We start from the raw sequence: 17,520 nt of genomic DNA on the forward strand, positions 1-17,520 counted from the left end.
GCATGCGTACCAGGTTGCTGGTACACAGCCATATCAAGTGTGGTCTGGCAAAGTCTCGCTGCCAAGCATCAAGCCATTCAAAACCAAGAGCACTTGAGTATTTAAGGAAAAGACATGCCCATCTGAGAAAAGAGTTAAAGGGCTCAGAAGGCCACCCCACGGACTCTCATGTATCCACTACCGTCCAAGCATGTCAAACCCGTGGCCTGTGGCCCGCCGTAACTTCCAAAGCCCCGCTGCCACACAGAACTTATCTGCTTCTCTAAAGGTGGGTCAGGGTGACTAGCAGGTAACGTGTGGAATGGCCCATCCTCACCTTCCCCATCCGTCGCAAACTTCTGGGCAGAGGCATTGACACCTCTCACCCGCTCTGCCTGGATGCCGATGTCGGCTTCCACCAGGGCGTGCTTCTGTAACAGGTCTTCCACGCCGAGCAAGTGTTTGCCATAGTCTTGAGATAATAATAGCACCTGCGCACAAGAGGTAACAGACAGGACACCAGTGAATACAACCTTGACTTCAGCATCTTGCAGTCTTCAAGCAAGCTGAGAGCCAGCAGCCACGCCGCTCCCACCCCGTGGCCAGCCGTCCGTCCCATGTCCTTAGGGGAAGAAGATGATGAGCAAACTAGAGCACTCTTCCCCCCATGGGTAGCGTGGCCCTTCTCTGTCTTTGCAGAGTGGGCAGTTAGACAAGGGGCCCAGCGCACGCTGGGGCTTAGCGGGTGGGTCCCAGACAAGAGAGGCCTCACGGGATCAGCTCCAGCCTCCTTGCCGTCGAGTTTTACCTTCATTTCGTCCATCCAGTCCATAATGTAGAGCATTTCCTGGAATATCTTCTGCAGCCCCAGGTTCATCTCGAGACGCTGCCTTCGGGCCCGGAGCAGTTCCAGCAGGTATTCCCAGAGCCGGATGACATTGTCTTTCCTCGCTGTGATGCGCTTGATGTCATGGTAGTTCTCCGCCTCGAGCTCCCGGGCCACGGCCACCACGGCCTGCACACGCTCCTCGTATGCGGCAATGTCTGTCTCAATGGCCTCATGCTTTTTCGTGGCGGCCTCAACTGCAGGAAGGTCAAATCCAAAGTTGTCCTACAGAAAAACGGAATGAAAAAGCCATCTGATTGGAACAAAGAAACAGAATAGAGGTGGAATCCTGAGTGCACGCTGGTCTTTGGTGGTCTTAAAGCTAAACACCACCTCCTGAGGTTCCCCCCCACAACCCTGGGGCTAGTCTCTGCCTTCCCCAGGACCCTTAAAACTCCATGCTTGCTCTCAGATGCTCCCTCCCCAAAGCAAATCAGCAACTTCTCAATGACAAAGGGGTCCAAATGCTAGCACCTGGCTTAACGTGCCTGGAGCAGGTGATCGCTTACGTGGAGCCAAGCAGAAAAGAATGGCATTTGTATTACGTCATGACCCATCTGACTGCCTTAAAAGACTAGTCACCAGTTTGTCAAAGATTGAGGAAAAGAGGGCATTTTTTTTAAATTACATAAATGTGACCAGTTCACACACACTCACTGGCTCTAAACAAACTGCTTGAGCTGCTTCCAGATCCGTAAAAAGTTGGATAAACAGAAGAGACAGTGTATTAGAAAGTATAAACATCCCCTTCTCGGGAAGTGGGCAGAGACCTGCCAGCTCCTTCAGATACAGTGCTGACAAGCCGTCCAGCGGCCCTGGGGACAGCCTACGTTTCTAGATGAGCCCCGGGCAGTTTCTCGAAAAATTCGGGAGCAGAACCTGAGACACCAGGCGCTGGTTTTCGCTCAGCCAGGTCTCCCTCATAGCTGCCTTGCGGTCGAATCTGCGGGCGAGCTGTTCCAGTTTCTCCTGGCGGATGAGCTCGTTCCGCAGGGCCAGTTCTCTCTCGTGTTCCGCCTTTTCCAGTCGTTCCCAGGCCTACGGAAGTGAAAAAGAACGGTTTCCTGCCACGTCCAAGGCACTTTCCTTGGCTCCAGTCAACAGCTAGCATTTCTCCAAGAGACCCAAGGACGCAGAAGGGAAGTCCCGTTCCCATCCTCGTTCCTCTGGAGCCTTGAGAAAAAAGCAGCTTCCTCTCAGTGTAGCCTCACGGGAACACTCTCTCTTATCTAAATCTACGGTCCTGTGTTGTTCTTGGAAAACAAGACACTGTAGATATGGAGCAAGTCAACTGAATAATAAATCTTACTTTAACTGAGAGGAAGCAAAGTGCTTATTTTCAACAGCTCTGATCTTATAAAAAAGATAAATGACTTTTCTCTGAAAGAAATCTTTTTTTTTTTTTAAATATATTTTATTGATTTTTTACAGAGAGGAAGGGAGAGAGATAGAGAGTCAGAAACATCGATGAGAGAGAAACATCGATCAGCCGCCTCCTGCACACTCCCTACTGGGGATGTGCCCGCAACCCAGGTACATGCCCTTGACCGGAACCGAACCCGGGACCCTTCAGTCCGCAGGCCGACGCTCTATCCACTGAGCCAAACCGGTTTCGGCAAAATCTTATTGTGACTCTCTCATTTACCCCGTCCGGAGCCACTGTTTTTTTATTCACACGTCTGTGTATTTTCCGCCCCCAAATCCTTACTGACTGACTGTACACATTACATTCATTTCTATGAGACACATCTTACTTCATGACATTTTTAAAAATTCCAACTAAAAGACTCTAAATGGGTACAACTGACCAAAGTTCTAGATTTTTCAAACTTGTACTTGGAAATAGGCCCCCTGTGAAATTCTCTAATTGCAGACACAACAGGCATGATAATGGAAGTCATTTAACAGCTTCTCTGACAGAGGAGCCAGCCCCAACCTCTAGGGATTCCAGATACATGACATAAGGTTTTGTGTTCTCCCTTCCCCAACTTAAAGATGTTTGAGTCAACTGCCTCTGAAGGATGAGTAACAAGGTAAACAGGCAGAACCCAAGCCGGTTTGATAAAATCTAACATTCTCCCCAAACCTCCAAGAGGCCCGCCCAGCACAGGTATCCCCTGAGCCTCTGCAATTCCCGAGCAACACCCGCCCCTTAATTCCACAGGCAGGGATGGACCCTTTCAGTCGATCAGGACCGAGCAACAGAACCCAGCAACAGAACCAGGGCTCTACGGGACAGGCCCACGCAGGACCAGAGGGAGGGGTTTACCTTGTTAATGTCAGAGATGAGCTTCCCCTCCCGGGGCATGTAGACCTTCTGATTGTTGGCCCGCATCTTGCTCTGAATCGTGAAAAGCAGCACTTCCAAGTTCCCCTTCTCCGTAAATCTAAGCACCGAAAAAACAACCGTAAACAGTATTTATTATATTTTGTTCAATTCAAGGGGAAATACTAATTTGCTTCTGGCAAAGGAACAATTTCACACAGCCACGCAATTTAAAAAGCCATTTATCTCTGGTCTGATTTATGTGAAAGGCATGTTAGAGAAACCAGAGTGGGTTAGTTTTGGGGTATTACGGACCTCAAAGTGTGCCCAGCTGTGGAAATTTTTTGTGAGATCGGTTGTTTGTTGTACTTGAGATTTATATTTAGGAGCACCCAATAGCATGCTTTTATTAATCACCGCATTCAAGGTTGAGACCAAGCACGTCAGACGTGTGGCCCGCTGGCAGAGAGTCTGACATGCTTGGTTTAGACCAGCAGTCGCCAACCAGTGGTCCGTGAGGTCCAAAAGGTTGCCGACCGCTGATTTAGACCATAAATCCTGGGCGACAGACTTACTTCATTCAGAGTGCACAGCTGAACGCATTCAGCAAGAATTAGTTCATATGACTACCAATAGATGGGTTTCAGAGACCTCAGCAAGGAATCCACAACTGAGTGGTTTCAGAAAAAGGAGGAAAAACTTTCGAACGATAATTAAGAGATAAGGTGCCCAAACCTTATTTCTTAAACGATGTGGAAAAATCAAACTTTTGGGGACAGTAAAACTATTTATTGTCTGTCTCTCTCCAACACAACGTGAATATTTACACATTTTGCTACGGATCCATTAGTGGGCCTGATGACGGGTTACCTCCTCACACCCAACTGGAATCATAGTACACCACATCCACACAACTGCTACTTCTCTGAAATCCCCAAAATACGGAATTCTGAAATACGTCAGGCACCAGAGTTTTGGATAAGGAATTGGAGACCTGCACAATTTCTTCAGAGTCTCATCTATCAGTGGCACAATCTACTGGCAAGGGCTCACAGAGCGACACAGATCAGATGAAAAGGAGTAGCATTCACTAAGGGGAGAGGCGTCACTAAGAGACGAGATCGTGCCAGTCAGAAAGCAGGGGTCTGTGACGGCAGTGACCTCCCTCCCACAGTAACGGCAGGGCATCCCCATCTGCATCGTACTTGGGTGGCTTCTCCACAGTGCGGTACGTGTTGAATGCCTGGAGCTGTTGTTGAACCCCAACCAAGGAATTGGCAAATTTGCGATTGTTCAAAATAATGATGGTTTGTTCAATCCACTCCAGAAGGTCGGAGGCAAGTGACTCATACTTTTCAATCATTTTTTCTGTTTCAATAGCATTGTCAAGCACCTGTACGGAGGAGTTAGAAAAATGGAAGACGGCGTTATCAGACGGGAGGAAAACGTGACCGCACCCTCTATGAGCACAGGCGCGCTCGGTCAGGGTTCTAGGCCACTCCGCACGAGCCTGGAAACCGGAGGAACCGTTTGTTAACAGGCACTCAGACTGTGGCCATAATTCGTGAGCAATGACATCTTAACTCAACTGGAATTGGCTCTGGAACCTTCCAGCCCCCAGGCACAGGGTTTAAGAGTCCGAATGACTCCTGCTGCCTAAGCTCCCAAATCTCTAGAGAAGCACAAAGGGCTCTATTGTGCGTGGTCCTGTCCCATGAACGCTCATGAACTTTCCATTCCTACTGCACTGAGAAGACAAGGTCATCTGGTCTGAGGTGTTTCGAAATACATGGTAGGCAAATGAGAAATAAAAAGCATAATACTGGGGCCTTTACAACTGTGGGGAGGAGGACTTCAGGCCCGTGACATTAGGTGGCTCAAGCAGATTTTCAATACCCAATTTTCTGGTAAGGTTAGGGGGAGGTATGTTTCTGGGTCTGCCCCCTCACATCCTTTCCTAAGCCACCACTCCTCCCTCCGTGGGATGCTGCCTACTCCCTTGCCATTTGGACAGCCTGCCCCAAGCTGCTCCTGGCTAAGTTTATGAGCTCATGGGAGGGTAAGGAGCTCACTGGTGGGCAGTGCATTAAGACGTGAACCTTAATTAGGTCTCACAACATATAAAATTGGTGTGAGCTCACCTTTCCAATTCGTTTTCCTTCAACAGCCAAGGCCTTCATCTTAGAGAAGTAGTGGTAGTAGGTCACCACGTAAGTGATGATGGACTTCTCGTCAGGGTGGTCCACACTGATATCTGTAACCGAGGGGAGATTCCCTTCAGTACTGTGTTCATGGGGCTGCCACTCAAGCAGCAAGAACACCCTGGAACAACTGGTCAACACTGAACAGGCCAGTGTCTGCGCTTTCTGTACCTGAGAGTTATGCCTTCCATTCATTGACTATCTGTCAGGTTTCCACTATTGCCAAGCACTATTCTAGACATTTCTAAATCTACAGACTAATTCTTCACAGGCACTATATATCTACACCAAACTGGACTCTTCACCACACACCCCAGAATTCCCATTGTCCTTTCCTTTACTCTCAACTTCCCTTTGCCCGAAATGGCCTTCCACACTCCATCACCTTCTTCCTAGCCTTTCATGATCCAACTGAAAAGTTACCATTCCACCACAGCTAATTCTAATCCCTACAGCCGGAATTACTGTCTCTCTCTTTTCCCCTAAGGACTTCGTTTATATGGTCACACATATACTTTCCGCCAGGCACTATAATTACTTATGCACGTTTTATGTGTCTTGTAAGACTGAGTCCCTGAGGATAGGAACTCTGTCTTGGTAAGCCCTTGCTAGTCATTCCACCTCCAGAATTTCTAGAGTGTTGCTTTGCACAAAGTGGGTGATCAACAAATATTGAGAGAGGGCCCTAGCCGGTTTGGCTCAGTGGATAGAGCGTCGGCCTGCAAACTGAAGGGTCCCCGGTTCGATTCCGGTCCAGGTCACATGCCTGGGTTGCAGGCTCGATCCCCAGTAGGGGGCGTGCAGGAGGCAGCCAATCAGTGATTCTCATCATTGATGTTTCTATCTCTCCCTCACCCTTCTCTCTGAAGTCAATAAAAATGTATTTTAAAAATTGAGAGAGGGAACAAAGGAGTGAAAATGGCAACGAGTGAACAAGTCTTCACGGTTTGGCATTACTGAGTGAAGTACTCAACTCGGATAGATCCAGAGAAGAACACATAGGATGACTCTTAATCGATCAGGCTCTTTTTCAATGTACATTCACACCTGCGCCCTCACTTGTACCCACTGGCAGCCCTGTGTGAGACAGGGTTGTTTCTCTTACGCAAGGATGAGAACACGAGGATCCAGAGCTCGGCTGAAAACTCCCTGCCCAGTGTCACCGAGGCAGCCAATGACACGGGGAGCCAGAAACACACCTACTGTTCCCCCCAACCAGGACCCCCTGTGACCAACTCCTGTGTCTGCTCAGTCCCATCAGTGTGCGCTCCACGGAGAGCAAATTGGAGGAAAACAAGAGAAAAATGTCGGTCTTGTATGCAATTCAATAAACACAAAATGTTGACATAACCGGGAAGGAGTGAGCAGACAGAACCTTTCTTTAAACTTATCTACATTTTAACTAATGGCTCTCTGGGTCTACTAATAATAGTAAGGACAACTAATAATCAAGGTCACACCCACAGGATCAGTGACATCACATCAGCTGCCATTTCTAGTCCCTTGTTTTGTAATCCAGGGGATCATACTCCCTTTTCATACTGGGTAGTGATTAGAAAGATTAACTAATGAGCAAGTTATTAAAAAGATTTTGTTATAGTGGTTGCAAAAATAAAGGGTTCTTCATCAAAGAGCTAGAGCTAAGGAAGAATGGCTTCCCACAGTAAGGTAGGGGTTAAGTATGAAGATTTATCACGGCCCAAGGAATGTTAGTTTTCTGTTTATACTGAGAAATCATTTAATGGGTTAGCACGAAGATAATTTTATCTCAGCTTCCTGTAGTGAACATATCAGTGAATCTGATGCACTGGAAAAAAAGCAAGAAGCCAGCTTGGCAGCCTCATGACCTGCATCTGCCCTTGGGGAGTTAAACTTCCTGTTCTATATTTATAGGAACTTTAAACTTTCACTCACATACAGTTTCCTCTCTCTAATACTTGCTCACAGTGAGGAGGATCTAAAAAGCTTCAGCACTAAAAAAAAAACAGAAACCTCTTATGTTTCTCAAAACTGAAAAAAGTGCCTATGATAACTCATGCTAAAAAGCAGCCTAGAATTAGGATTTTGTTCAGCAAGGGAACTACAAGCTGGGGAAGTGCCCCCACACAGGAGAACTCCTCGTCCCCTGCAGGCTGTCTCTGGGGCTTGCTATGGAGACTCACAGAGTAGAAAGATCAAGTCCACGCAGAGAACGTGATTCCGTGCCTCCCAGCACCCAGCCGAAAGGGGCTGGTAGTGTTACGCCCTCTTCCACCCACAGGCTCCCCTTTCCTGGTGCACCTTCCTCATTTACGCGCTTGCTCATCAGTCAACACTGCACAGCCTCCTAACAAGGGCCCTGCCCTCAATCTCCACGCACTCCATCCCATGCTGCCTGCTGCCCTGGGGTGAAAGCCAGCTACCAGCCATTCCCTGGGGCTTATGGCAGGTGCTCTTCCTGGAGCACAGCTGCTGACCACTGCCTGCTGAATACCCTCTAAAAAGTCTGTCCTGTTGGACCCCACCCACCTTTGCGCTGGTATTTCCTACTGTCACTCTAAACACCATTCCCAGTGAACTGCTGGTCCCCAAAGCACGCCTTCCTCACCCCTTGCTCACACAAGTACCTCTGCCTGGCATGCCCTCTCCTTCAGAACATGTTTAAATACTCATTTCTCAAGGCCTTTTCAAATGTAATCCTTTGCACACATCCTCGAATAATTCTCACAGCAAAATTTAGCTCCTCTCCCTTGGATAATTTGCAAAGCACATTGTCCAAAATAAAACAGATACAAGGCAGACCTCGTATTAACCCCTCAGTGCTAGAGACGCCGAAGGTCCCACCTGTTATCCCGAGTCCTTACCTTCAGGATCCAGCAGTTTGGTGAGGCCAAGGTGCTGCTCGGCCAGGTTAAATGCATTCTGCAGATTGTAGTGTGCGTTGGATTTCTTTAGCTTGTCAAAATCTATCAGGTCAGGCCTATGTGGAACGACAATGGAACACGACAAAAACCATGGCTTGAAAACACATCCTGTGGCCAGTGAGACATGATTATTACTCCCAAAGTGCTCAAGTCACCATTCAGGAGAGCAAAACTCTAGGATATTATTCAACCATCAATAAATGAAACTTGATTTTTTAAAATAAAGCCTCCAAAGTTCATTAGGAGAACTGGGGACAACGAGAGAACTCGTCTATTTGGTTTAGGAGACTTTACATATTCTCTCACATTTTCCTCACGTGGAATGCAGCAATTTCCACTGTAGTGCAACATCGAAGGCAATGGATATGAGGATCAAACGTCACCCGGATCTGCTATAGAAGAAGGTGAACATCCCACCCCCGAATTGTTTACCGGTGTTTGTGTATCAGTGCATTGAAGGCCATGCCGTCCCTCCAGCTGGTGGTGAAATTGTGAATGTTGACGTTGGGGTACCTGGCAAAGACAGAGCACAAGACAAAAACAACAGAATTACCATGTATAGGTTTTCCTCCCTGAAAAACTTGCCCATGTTTGAAATCTACCCCTAAGCAATCAGCCATTCTACACCATCTTGATTATTAATAATTCCATATCTGTGGTTGATTAAAGGTTCATCTCTAACTTGATCCCCTTTATGGTGTCCACATTTATCGTTGATCGTAGCCATTACAGATACATCTGTCCTCCAAGCAGTCCCGACAGCAATTCCCCACGTAACCTGGTACATAATCGGTTCTCAGCAAGTACCTAGGAGCCCTGGCAGTTTCAGTGAGCAACAAAAAAGACGGGTTTCTCTAAAAGAATATCGGCACTGAAATTTCAGTGAGAGAATACACGGAAGGAAAACTGGGCAATAATGTACAGAGTACTCTCATGGTTACTGCACAAAACTCCCCGGAAGCAGCAGAAATAACAGGGAGGAGAAAACCCACGACTGGTGTGTGTTTTTTTTTAAATATCATGAAGTGATTCCAAACATGGTTTCAGGGTTTAAAATTCAAGATATACTGCCCTCTGGAGCTTCCTTAATAAAGAGAGGAAAACTGATGGTGGCGATGAGAGGTTCAGAATATAAATCAGAACTCCTTCCACGCTAAGGTCAGCCTATCAGCCACTCGCCAGTTAACAAGCCCTCTCAGTGGAGGCGGTTGGGGGGACACCTGTCAGCACCTTGGAAGTGACGACCGCATGGAACGTGGCCTGGGCCCCTGGCCGGACTCTGAGCTCGCACTCACCCAGCTGTCTTCATCTGGCACCACAGCAGCAACGCATCCTTGGCAGATTTCTTCTCCTTGTTGTCTTCCGTCTCCACACTGATATCCTGGATCTAAGATTTACAAGGACATGTCAGACAGACAGAGGGGTCAGCTGCCTAACGACAGCCACGGAAGAGCTGGTCTGCATGTACACGGAGAGGAAACTGTGGATCAAAGCCCAGCCCTGCAGCCCACCTCCGCCGAGAGCTGCTTTCTGAAGCCAGGGTTCGCCCCAAAGAACACCAGCCAGACTAGATTTTCCACTTTGCACAGAGATAAGATGGAAGCACAGGCCAGTTACTTGCATGACTTCCTATTGGGGGTCATTTCCACCTTCAAGCTAGCCCATCGTTCCAACTAGAAGCCAGCACAGTGATTCCTATGGTACACCTTGAACCTCATCAGACCCCAGAAAACCATTATGTGCAGTGTTTCATAACCAAACATTTTTCACACCAGGTGCGGCCTTCGTGGGTGAGGACGGTGTGTGCATCACGGCCTGAGGGCTGACCCAACCTCGCAGGGAGAGCACGCACTGAAATGCTGTGCGTCCTCATCTGTGTCCCCTCCAAACTCTTACGCTGAAACCCTAGCCCTCAGAAGTGATAGTGTTTGTAGGTGGGACCTTTGGGAGGTGATTAAGTCGTGAGAGTGATTAGGTAAGAGGCTGCAGAGATCCACAGCCCCTTCCACGTCAGGACAAGACATGTGCGACCTGGAATAGGACCTCACCCGACGTACAGCCTCCAGAACGGAGAAGTAAATGCCTACTGTGTCTAAGCTACCCAGTCTGTGCTATCTTGTTACAGCAGCCCCAACGGTCTAAGACAGTCAACACTGTACACAGAGTCTGGTCTATGGCACCGAAGTCAGGCTGCCTGAGTCTGAATCCAGGCTCCAGCACCTACTGTGTGTCCTGAGGCAAGTTCCTCCCTTCCCATCTGAGGAATGGCAACTCCAGCAGTGGCTGTCTCCCAACACTGCTGTGCACTCATATAAATAAAGAATAGGACATCCTGAGCTCATAACAAGGAGCCCACAAATGCCAGCTCTTTGGATTAGGGGCCACCTAGCAGTTATCCTTCTTAAAAAATTCTCCATCCTTAACTGTGGTAAGTATGTGAAGTCTAAGTCTGCCTAAACTCCCAACTCTATTCTTAGGATCCTTGGCAGAAAGTAAATATGAAAGAGTTAACACACTCAAGGAGTCAGACACAGACTCACCAAGAAAGGCAGGTGGAATTTTACACATTAACCTGTCAACTTTCTTACGCTTCTGTGTGGAGAAGGGAATCTGTTTCCAGACTTGTTCCTCTAGAAGCAGTCTAGCCCCTTCTGGAATGAAGACGGCTGCCTGTTTAGACTAGGCAAACGCAGAGACTTTCATCCCAGTTCCCCACACCATCTTTTACTCTCTCTCTCTCTCTTTTTGGTTAATCCTCACCTGAGGATTTTTTTTCATACATTTTTAGAGAGAGTGACAGGGAGGGAAGGGGAGAGAGGGAGAGAAGGAGATGGGGAGAAACACTGATGTGCGAGAGACACATCTCGGGCCTGAGGATCAAACCTGGTACCCAGGTATGTGCCCTTGACAAGGAATGGAACCTGAGACCCGTGGAGCCAACATTCTAATCACTGAGAACACGGGCCAGAGCCGTCTTTTCTCTCTTCCTCAGTCCCACGCTCCTAAAGCCCTTCCCTTGCCTCTTATAACTTGTCATCAGTAGTTCATGGATTACCTGCTAAGTACAGACAGGGCAGGCCACACCCTGGGAACCCTGGGGACAGGGACACACACACACACACACACACACACACGGGAACATAAGACAAATCTGTACATTCAGGAGCTGGGGAGAAGAGAGGAGGGGGAAGCTTCAGAGGAGGCAGGATGTGGGCTGGCCCCTGGCTGATGCGGGATCAATACATATAGGGTGTGGCAAAAGTAGGTTTACAGTGTTCACGTGGAAAGTGATAAATAATAAATAATAATTAATAAATAACAAGAAGAAACTGTGTTGTGTGTATGCACAGCTGTAGACCTACTTCTGCCCCACCCTGCATTTGTGAGATGGGTGCTGCTTTAATAAAGCTGGGTTTGTAAGACACCAAGGATGCAGCCCAAGCAGTGACACTTGCAGCCTCTATTTCCTGCCTCAAAGGAAAGAGAGAAAGTACCTACCAGCATTTACAAGTTCAAGTACAGAAAAGGGCCAGCTGTCAGGAAGCTAGTCAATGACTCAACCCAATCCACGCTAAAAATCCTGGAAAGGGCTGCGTTTGCCAGCTCACCAACATGAGCACTGCCCGGGCGTGGCGAGGCTGCCATGGGGATGCCCTCCCAGGCTCTGATTACTACAGGAAGAAGCAACAGAAACAGAACAATTTTACTCGGCAAAACTGAGGTCAGGCTCAAAGAGGGTCCTGCTGATTTCACCTCCGTTGGCCTAAAACCAAGAGCAGTATTTAGTGAACTTAATGACATCCACTCCATTTTTAAATCATCCTGAAATTAAATGACAGAAGCCAAAAATGAAATCGTTGGTGGTTGTAATTAACTCCATTAATGATGTCATCTTCAACAGGGGTTCCCTCCTCAGACCTGCTTGTTAGGAGCCCGAGGGCTGGGACAGGGGATCTGATTAGGGAAAAGCTTCCCCAAGGAGTCAGAGGACTAGCCGGGCCGGGGAACCACCCATGCAGGGAGTTTCTTTGTCCAGCGCAGCCCCCACCCCCTCTGCCCACATACACACCCAGACACTGTTACTCAGCCAATCCCAGGGGAAACAAGAAGGGAAAGGATTGGTTGCAGGGTGACCTCAGAGTTTTCATAAGAATACAAAGACAGCGACAATTTGATTTTTGTTTTTGCCTTTTAGTGAGATTTTCATTTACCGGAAAAATCAATCAGACTTTTTCAAAGGGGCGGAACAGGAAGGCGCAGAGAACACTGCCGAGGAGGAGACAGGCCTGTCAGGACGATGGTTTGCAGAGTAACCTGACGCTAGGGCAAGAAGTGTTTCCTGAAGAGCATGAGCATGAAGCATCCTCCTGGAGGGGCCAGCAGTCTGGCCGGAGGTGCCTCACAGTCTCCTGAGATGCTGAGCTCTCGCCTAGGGGTCCAAGCCTGCGCCTGGCCCTGTGATCCTGGGCAAGGCTCCGCCCTTTCCTCAGTAGTGAAGGAAATGGACCAGATAACCTTGAGAGTACCTTCTGGCTCAGAGTGTTTCTATATTTAGAGTCCTTCCCTGGACTACAACAAACCATAACATGCTTATCAACTCACGCAAGCCTAAGGCTTTTTGCACATCCCCCTGAACACGACTTCCTCACATCCAAAGAAGAATGGAGGTGCAAACGGAGCCCACACACGTGCCATGATCCTCAACAGCTTCTCCTAAAAATATTCTACGATACTGTGGCAGGCAGTCAGACATGTGCAGAGCAAGGACGATGGGCCAGGTGTAGAAGGCCACCAGGGTAGAACACCCCAGGTGTCTAGCAAAGGACAATTGTAGGGTGTGACTTCGGTTTCCTCCTAGCATATCGCTGGCCTTGCTGCCAGGGCCCCGACCTTTCGCCCTAGAGATAACATCTAGGCCTCAGTTGTATTCCAGCTCCAGGCCCAGAAAGGCAGCAAAACCAGACAAGCAAAGGCCCTGGCTGACCTCAGGACCAGGTGCGTTGAATAATGAACCCCTGCACCCTGGCGCCAACCAATCAGTCAGTGATATCCCAACCCTGAAAGGACACACCTGAAAAGCTGCTGAATATTCTACTGAGATCTTCCACTGGGACACCCCCTAAAATCTCCACCTTTAAAACCTTTAGGACGACTAAAGGACTTGTATGCATGCATGTAAGCATAACCAATGGACACAGACAGTAGGCGGGTGAGGGCATGTGCTGGGGAGTGGGAATGGCTGGGGAGAGGTCAATGGGGGGAAAAGGAGACTCAGGTAATACTTTGAACAATGAAGAATTTCAATTAAAAACAAAACAAAAAAAAACACCTTTAGGATAGAGGACCGAGCACCTCTCCCTCCCAGGAGGAGGCCAGAGCCTTTCCCTTCCCCCTCTCCTCCTTTCTCTCCCTCCCCCAGGCACGTTACCATTACTTTCCTCACTCCCAAGCTCCAAAAGTCCTTCCTTTGCCTCTGTAACTTGTTTCCTAAGCCCATTTCTGCTAAAAATTACTTCTTCTATCTCTGGGATTTTCCAAATAAATGTTCTCTTATAGTTTGAGTCTTGGCTCTGAGTTCTTTCCTAGCCAGAACCCAAGTACCGAGGTTGCTGAACCCAGGTCCGGTCTGACCCCTCTGGTCTACCACCTGTTCTCACAGCCCCCAACAATACGTGCCTATCTGGTGACGTTCAGACAGCCTAGTGCAGTGGTCGGCAAACTCATTAGTCAACAGAGCCAAATATCAACAGTACAGCGATTGAAATTTCTTTTGAGAGCCAATTTTTTAAAACTTAAACTATATAGGTAGGTACATTGTTATTAACTTAATTAGGGTACTCCTAAGGCTTAGGAAGAGCCACACTCAAGGGGCCAAAGAGCCGCATGTGGCTTGCGAGCCGCAGTTTGCCGACCACTGGCCTAGTGCTAGTAACTGAGCATCCACTGCATCTTACACCTTTGCTCCTGAAAGCTGAGCAGCAGACACCAGACGTTTAGAGTAGGTGCCAGTGAAGTGGTGGGTGGGGAGGCGGCTCTGAACCCACTTATCTGATGGGAGAACCGAGACTTTCAGGGCCCAGCAGAACTGAGGGAGGTGAGGGAGCTGTGCCCACAGGGCAGCTGGATGTGGCACACAGCCCCGCACACCTGACTCTGGGATGCCATTTCCACCCGGTCTTCCTGGCCCCTCTGGAACGGGAGGCCAGCTTCACCAGACACTAGCACTTGAGAGGAAGGCAGAATCCCCCCGCCAAGCCCCTTACCTGGAAGCGCAGGATGATGGTCCAGATGAGGCCCAGGGTCAGCCGGTGGTTCCCATCCACGATGTCGTGGGACCCCATGTTCTCAAGGTGGACTCTCTGCTCCTTTAGGAACTGGAGGGCCTTGTCCACATTCTCCAGACAATGGATGCGCATTCGCCCCTTGGTGGGTTTAGGCTAGAAATGGGTGAGCAGAAGGTGGAAACATCATCCAACGGGGTAGAGGCAGGCCCGGACCTACTGCCCATTCACGCCGCGCTCTCCCACCCAAACCAAAACATTAATAGCCAAGTGTGCTTGTTCAGTCCAGGACAGTATTTATCTAACAGCCTCTGAAGAGAAAAGTTTGCTGAAGGGATGGTAACCGATCACTCTTTAGAAGTTTGTTTAATCATGGAAGCGACACAATTTACAAATGCCTGTAGAAACTGGAAGTTTAGAGAAAAACGGACCCCGTTTTCATTGACTTTCAAAGCTACTGCTGCCATCCACACAGCCTTCTGCAGATGCAAAACAGCTCTGCAGATGTGTTTAAATCTGAGGATTTAACGGCCGCTTTAACCTAAAATTAGGCTTGCCACCGGCTGGTGTGGGTCATTCCTAAGGGTGGCTCACAGGAGAATCAGGTGGTTTTGTGAAGGTGATGGGGAGGGGATTGAGTAAATGGTGTGGTCACAGAAAAGAAAGGATAAAGGGGGAAAATGTGAGAGTAGTGTAATGATGTGAACACCCCAAATGTCTCTTCCTTTTTACCCAGTTGTATCAAAATCCAAAAGGTCCTCTGAAGGCAAACATTTTGAATAAAGCCACACACACACTCACTCAGTGTCTCTATAACCCCGCCTGTGTTGAGAGCATGCTCATGCCCTCCTCGCCTGGCTCCATCCCCTCTTCTCCCACTCCCTGCCCCCCACTCCCCTTCTAGCAGAAGCTGCACCTCAGGCTGCTCTCATCATTTCACAGAGACTCCGACAGGCTGTGCACACCTCGCTAGCTACAAGAATGCACTCAGCCTGGCTGACGTGGGGCTGCCCTCCAGGGCCACCTCACCATACCCCACCAACCTTGCAAGGCTCAACACAGGCACAGCTTTCCTTCTGGAAGACATTCCAACCATTCCAGTTCTCACAGGCCCCCCTTTTCTCCCAACTCTGTACAGTTATGCCACAGAGCGCAGAAACAAACCATCGTCTACATCTTATATTTTCGCTGTTGTTTCACATATCGCTCTTATTACTTCCAACTAGACTACTGGCTTCATGAGAGCAGGAATAACGCTTAATAATTCTGCTACATTCCCAGCGGCTTCTGGTTTGGTTCCGAGCGCAAGGCTACGCGTAGTGGACTGAATGCAAGTGGACTGAGCTCAGTGTGTGCCTTGGGGGCTGGCCCCACAGGGAATGGCGGCCAGGTGTGCAACAGCTGGCACCCCCGCAAGGTAGCAGCCACTCCGACAGGGATGCCTTGCCTGTCCCCTGCTTTCCCTCTGTAGCCGAGATCCTCAGTTATTTGTCAGATGGAAAATATCTGAAGGGAAGATGACTTGGGTGACACGTGGCCATTTTAAGTAGCCAGTCTCAGGTTATCTCTTTTCCTTGACTTTCTATTCTCCTACAAAAAGCTAGTGTGCAAAGAACACGCTTCAACGCCAGGAAAGAAGATCACAAGTAGCGGCCGTGCCACAATGGCAGATTCTGTTTTCAAGTAAAAGCCAAGAGAGAAGAAACGACTCTAAAAGTGAAGCTTTATTACACTCTTATGATAGCTTCCCTTACACTCCCGGCTCTCCCCCCGCCCCAAGGCATTTTCTCTCAGCAACTTCACAACGAATTTATCTCAGGTATGTGGGAAATGCTGGGGTATGTCACTTAAGTTAGGTCAAGTGATAACATGACATTGAAACAGAAAGAAGGTAGACTCAATCTCTAATTTCGTGACTGGCTCTGTAGATGCGGTTTGAGGCCGACACTGGCACACCCTCCCTCAAAGGTATTCCCAACAGCCGCCTCAAGCCAGCCACCCAGAGGAAGGAGCTCAGGGTGCTGGGTCAGGATTCCACAGCTGGTTCTCCTCATGCCACACCAAGAACCACGTGAAAGAAAACAGACTCGTTCCTATCGGGCAGATAGTTTAAATCCTTTGTTAAGGAGCTATTTTTATGTCACTAGATTTCCATCTTCTCAAAAGGAAAAGGAGATAACAATGGAGAAAGCTAAACACAATGGAAAGGGGGGTGCATCTTTCCATAGCTAACACTTTCCTAAAACCTCGCCCCCAAAGTGGCTAATTCTGCCATGAAAAGGGGCATTCCCTGTCTTGCCCCCATTAATTATTGTCACATTCCTAGTGTGACACGGGTTCGTTCCCACGGCAACACGTGCATTTCTGTCCCGTGGGCCGTTTCTGACGGGGCAGTTTGAAATGTCACTAATGTGGAGACAAAGATCAATACCAACACCAGACTCATACGTGACTCAGAAGCAGGGGGCTCTGCTTGGAGGGAGGCGGTTCCTCTGAGGAAATGCCTATTTTTACTGTTTCTCCCTTAAATAATTTTAACAAGTTCCCCACACCATGGCCAGTGTTCCTGTGTTTTGCAGGCGCTTTTCCTGTTTTCCCTCCCCAAGGTCCCTTCTGGTCCCACATCTGCATCAGCCACAGCTCCATCCCAGGCCTTGCTCCAGACCCATCTTCTTTCTGACTCCAAAAAGGAGTGGAAATTATAGGGCTAAACAACCACCTCTAGCAACTGACAACATAATTCTAATTGCTTATTGGAGCAGCGCGACCCCTGAGAAGTGGTGTGTGGCCTTGGTCAGATTCGTGCAAGGGGACCCAATGCCGTTAGGAAGAAATGAGGGAGCTGGATGAGGGCTGGGGGCCCCCCTTCCTGGTCTATGGCTCTTCCCCAGCTGCCCACTCAGCCTTGAGTTGGGTCAGTTCTATCCTGTGGGTGTCAGGATTTGCAGAACTATGACATAATCACAATGGCCGAGTTTTTATCAGAACCTAGAGGTGGAAAAGA

At 48.7% G+C, this 17,520-nt stretch overlaps 1 protein-coding gene across 1 annotated transcript in view; it reads right to left on the reverse strand.

The window, feature by feature from the left end:
* SPTBN1 (spectrin beta, non-erythrocytic 1) overlaps positions 1–17,520 on the reverse strand; it is a 124,428-nt gene that overhangs the window by 38,084 nt on the left and 68,824 nt on the right. The window contains 10 exon segments of the mRNA XM_023746789.1: positions 317–470; positions 788–1,090; positions 1,745–1,903; positions 3,135–3,252; positions 4,337–4,524; positions 5,273–5,385; positions 8,176–8,291; positions 8,668–8,748; positions 9,531–9,622; positions 14,499–14,672. Coding sequence (XP_023602557.1) covers positions 317–470; positions 788–1,090; positions 1,745–1,903; positions 3,135–3,252; positions 4,337–4,524; positions 5,273–5,385; positions 8,176–8,291; positions 8,668–8,748; positions 9,531–9,622; positions 14,499–14,672 — 1,498 coding nt within the window.

This window comes from Myotis lucifugus, unplaced genomic scaffold, assembly GCF_000147115.1.
Source record: "Myotis lucifugus unplaced genomic scaffold, Myoluc2.0 scaffold_6, whole genome shotgun sequence".
NCBI lineage: Eukaryota > Metazoa > Chordata > Mammalia > Chiroptera > Vespertilionidae > Myotis > Myotis lucifugus.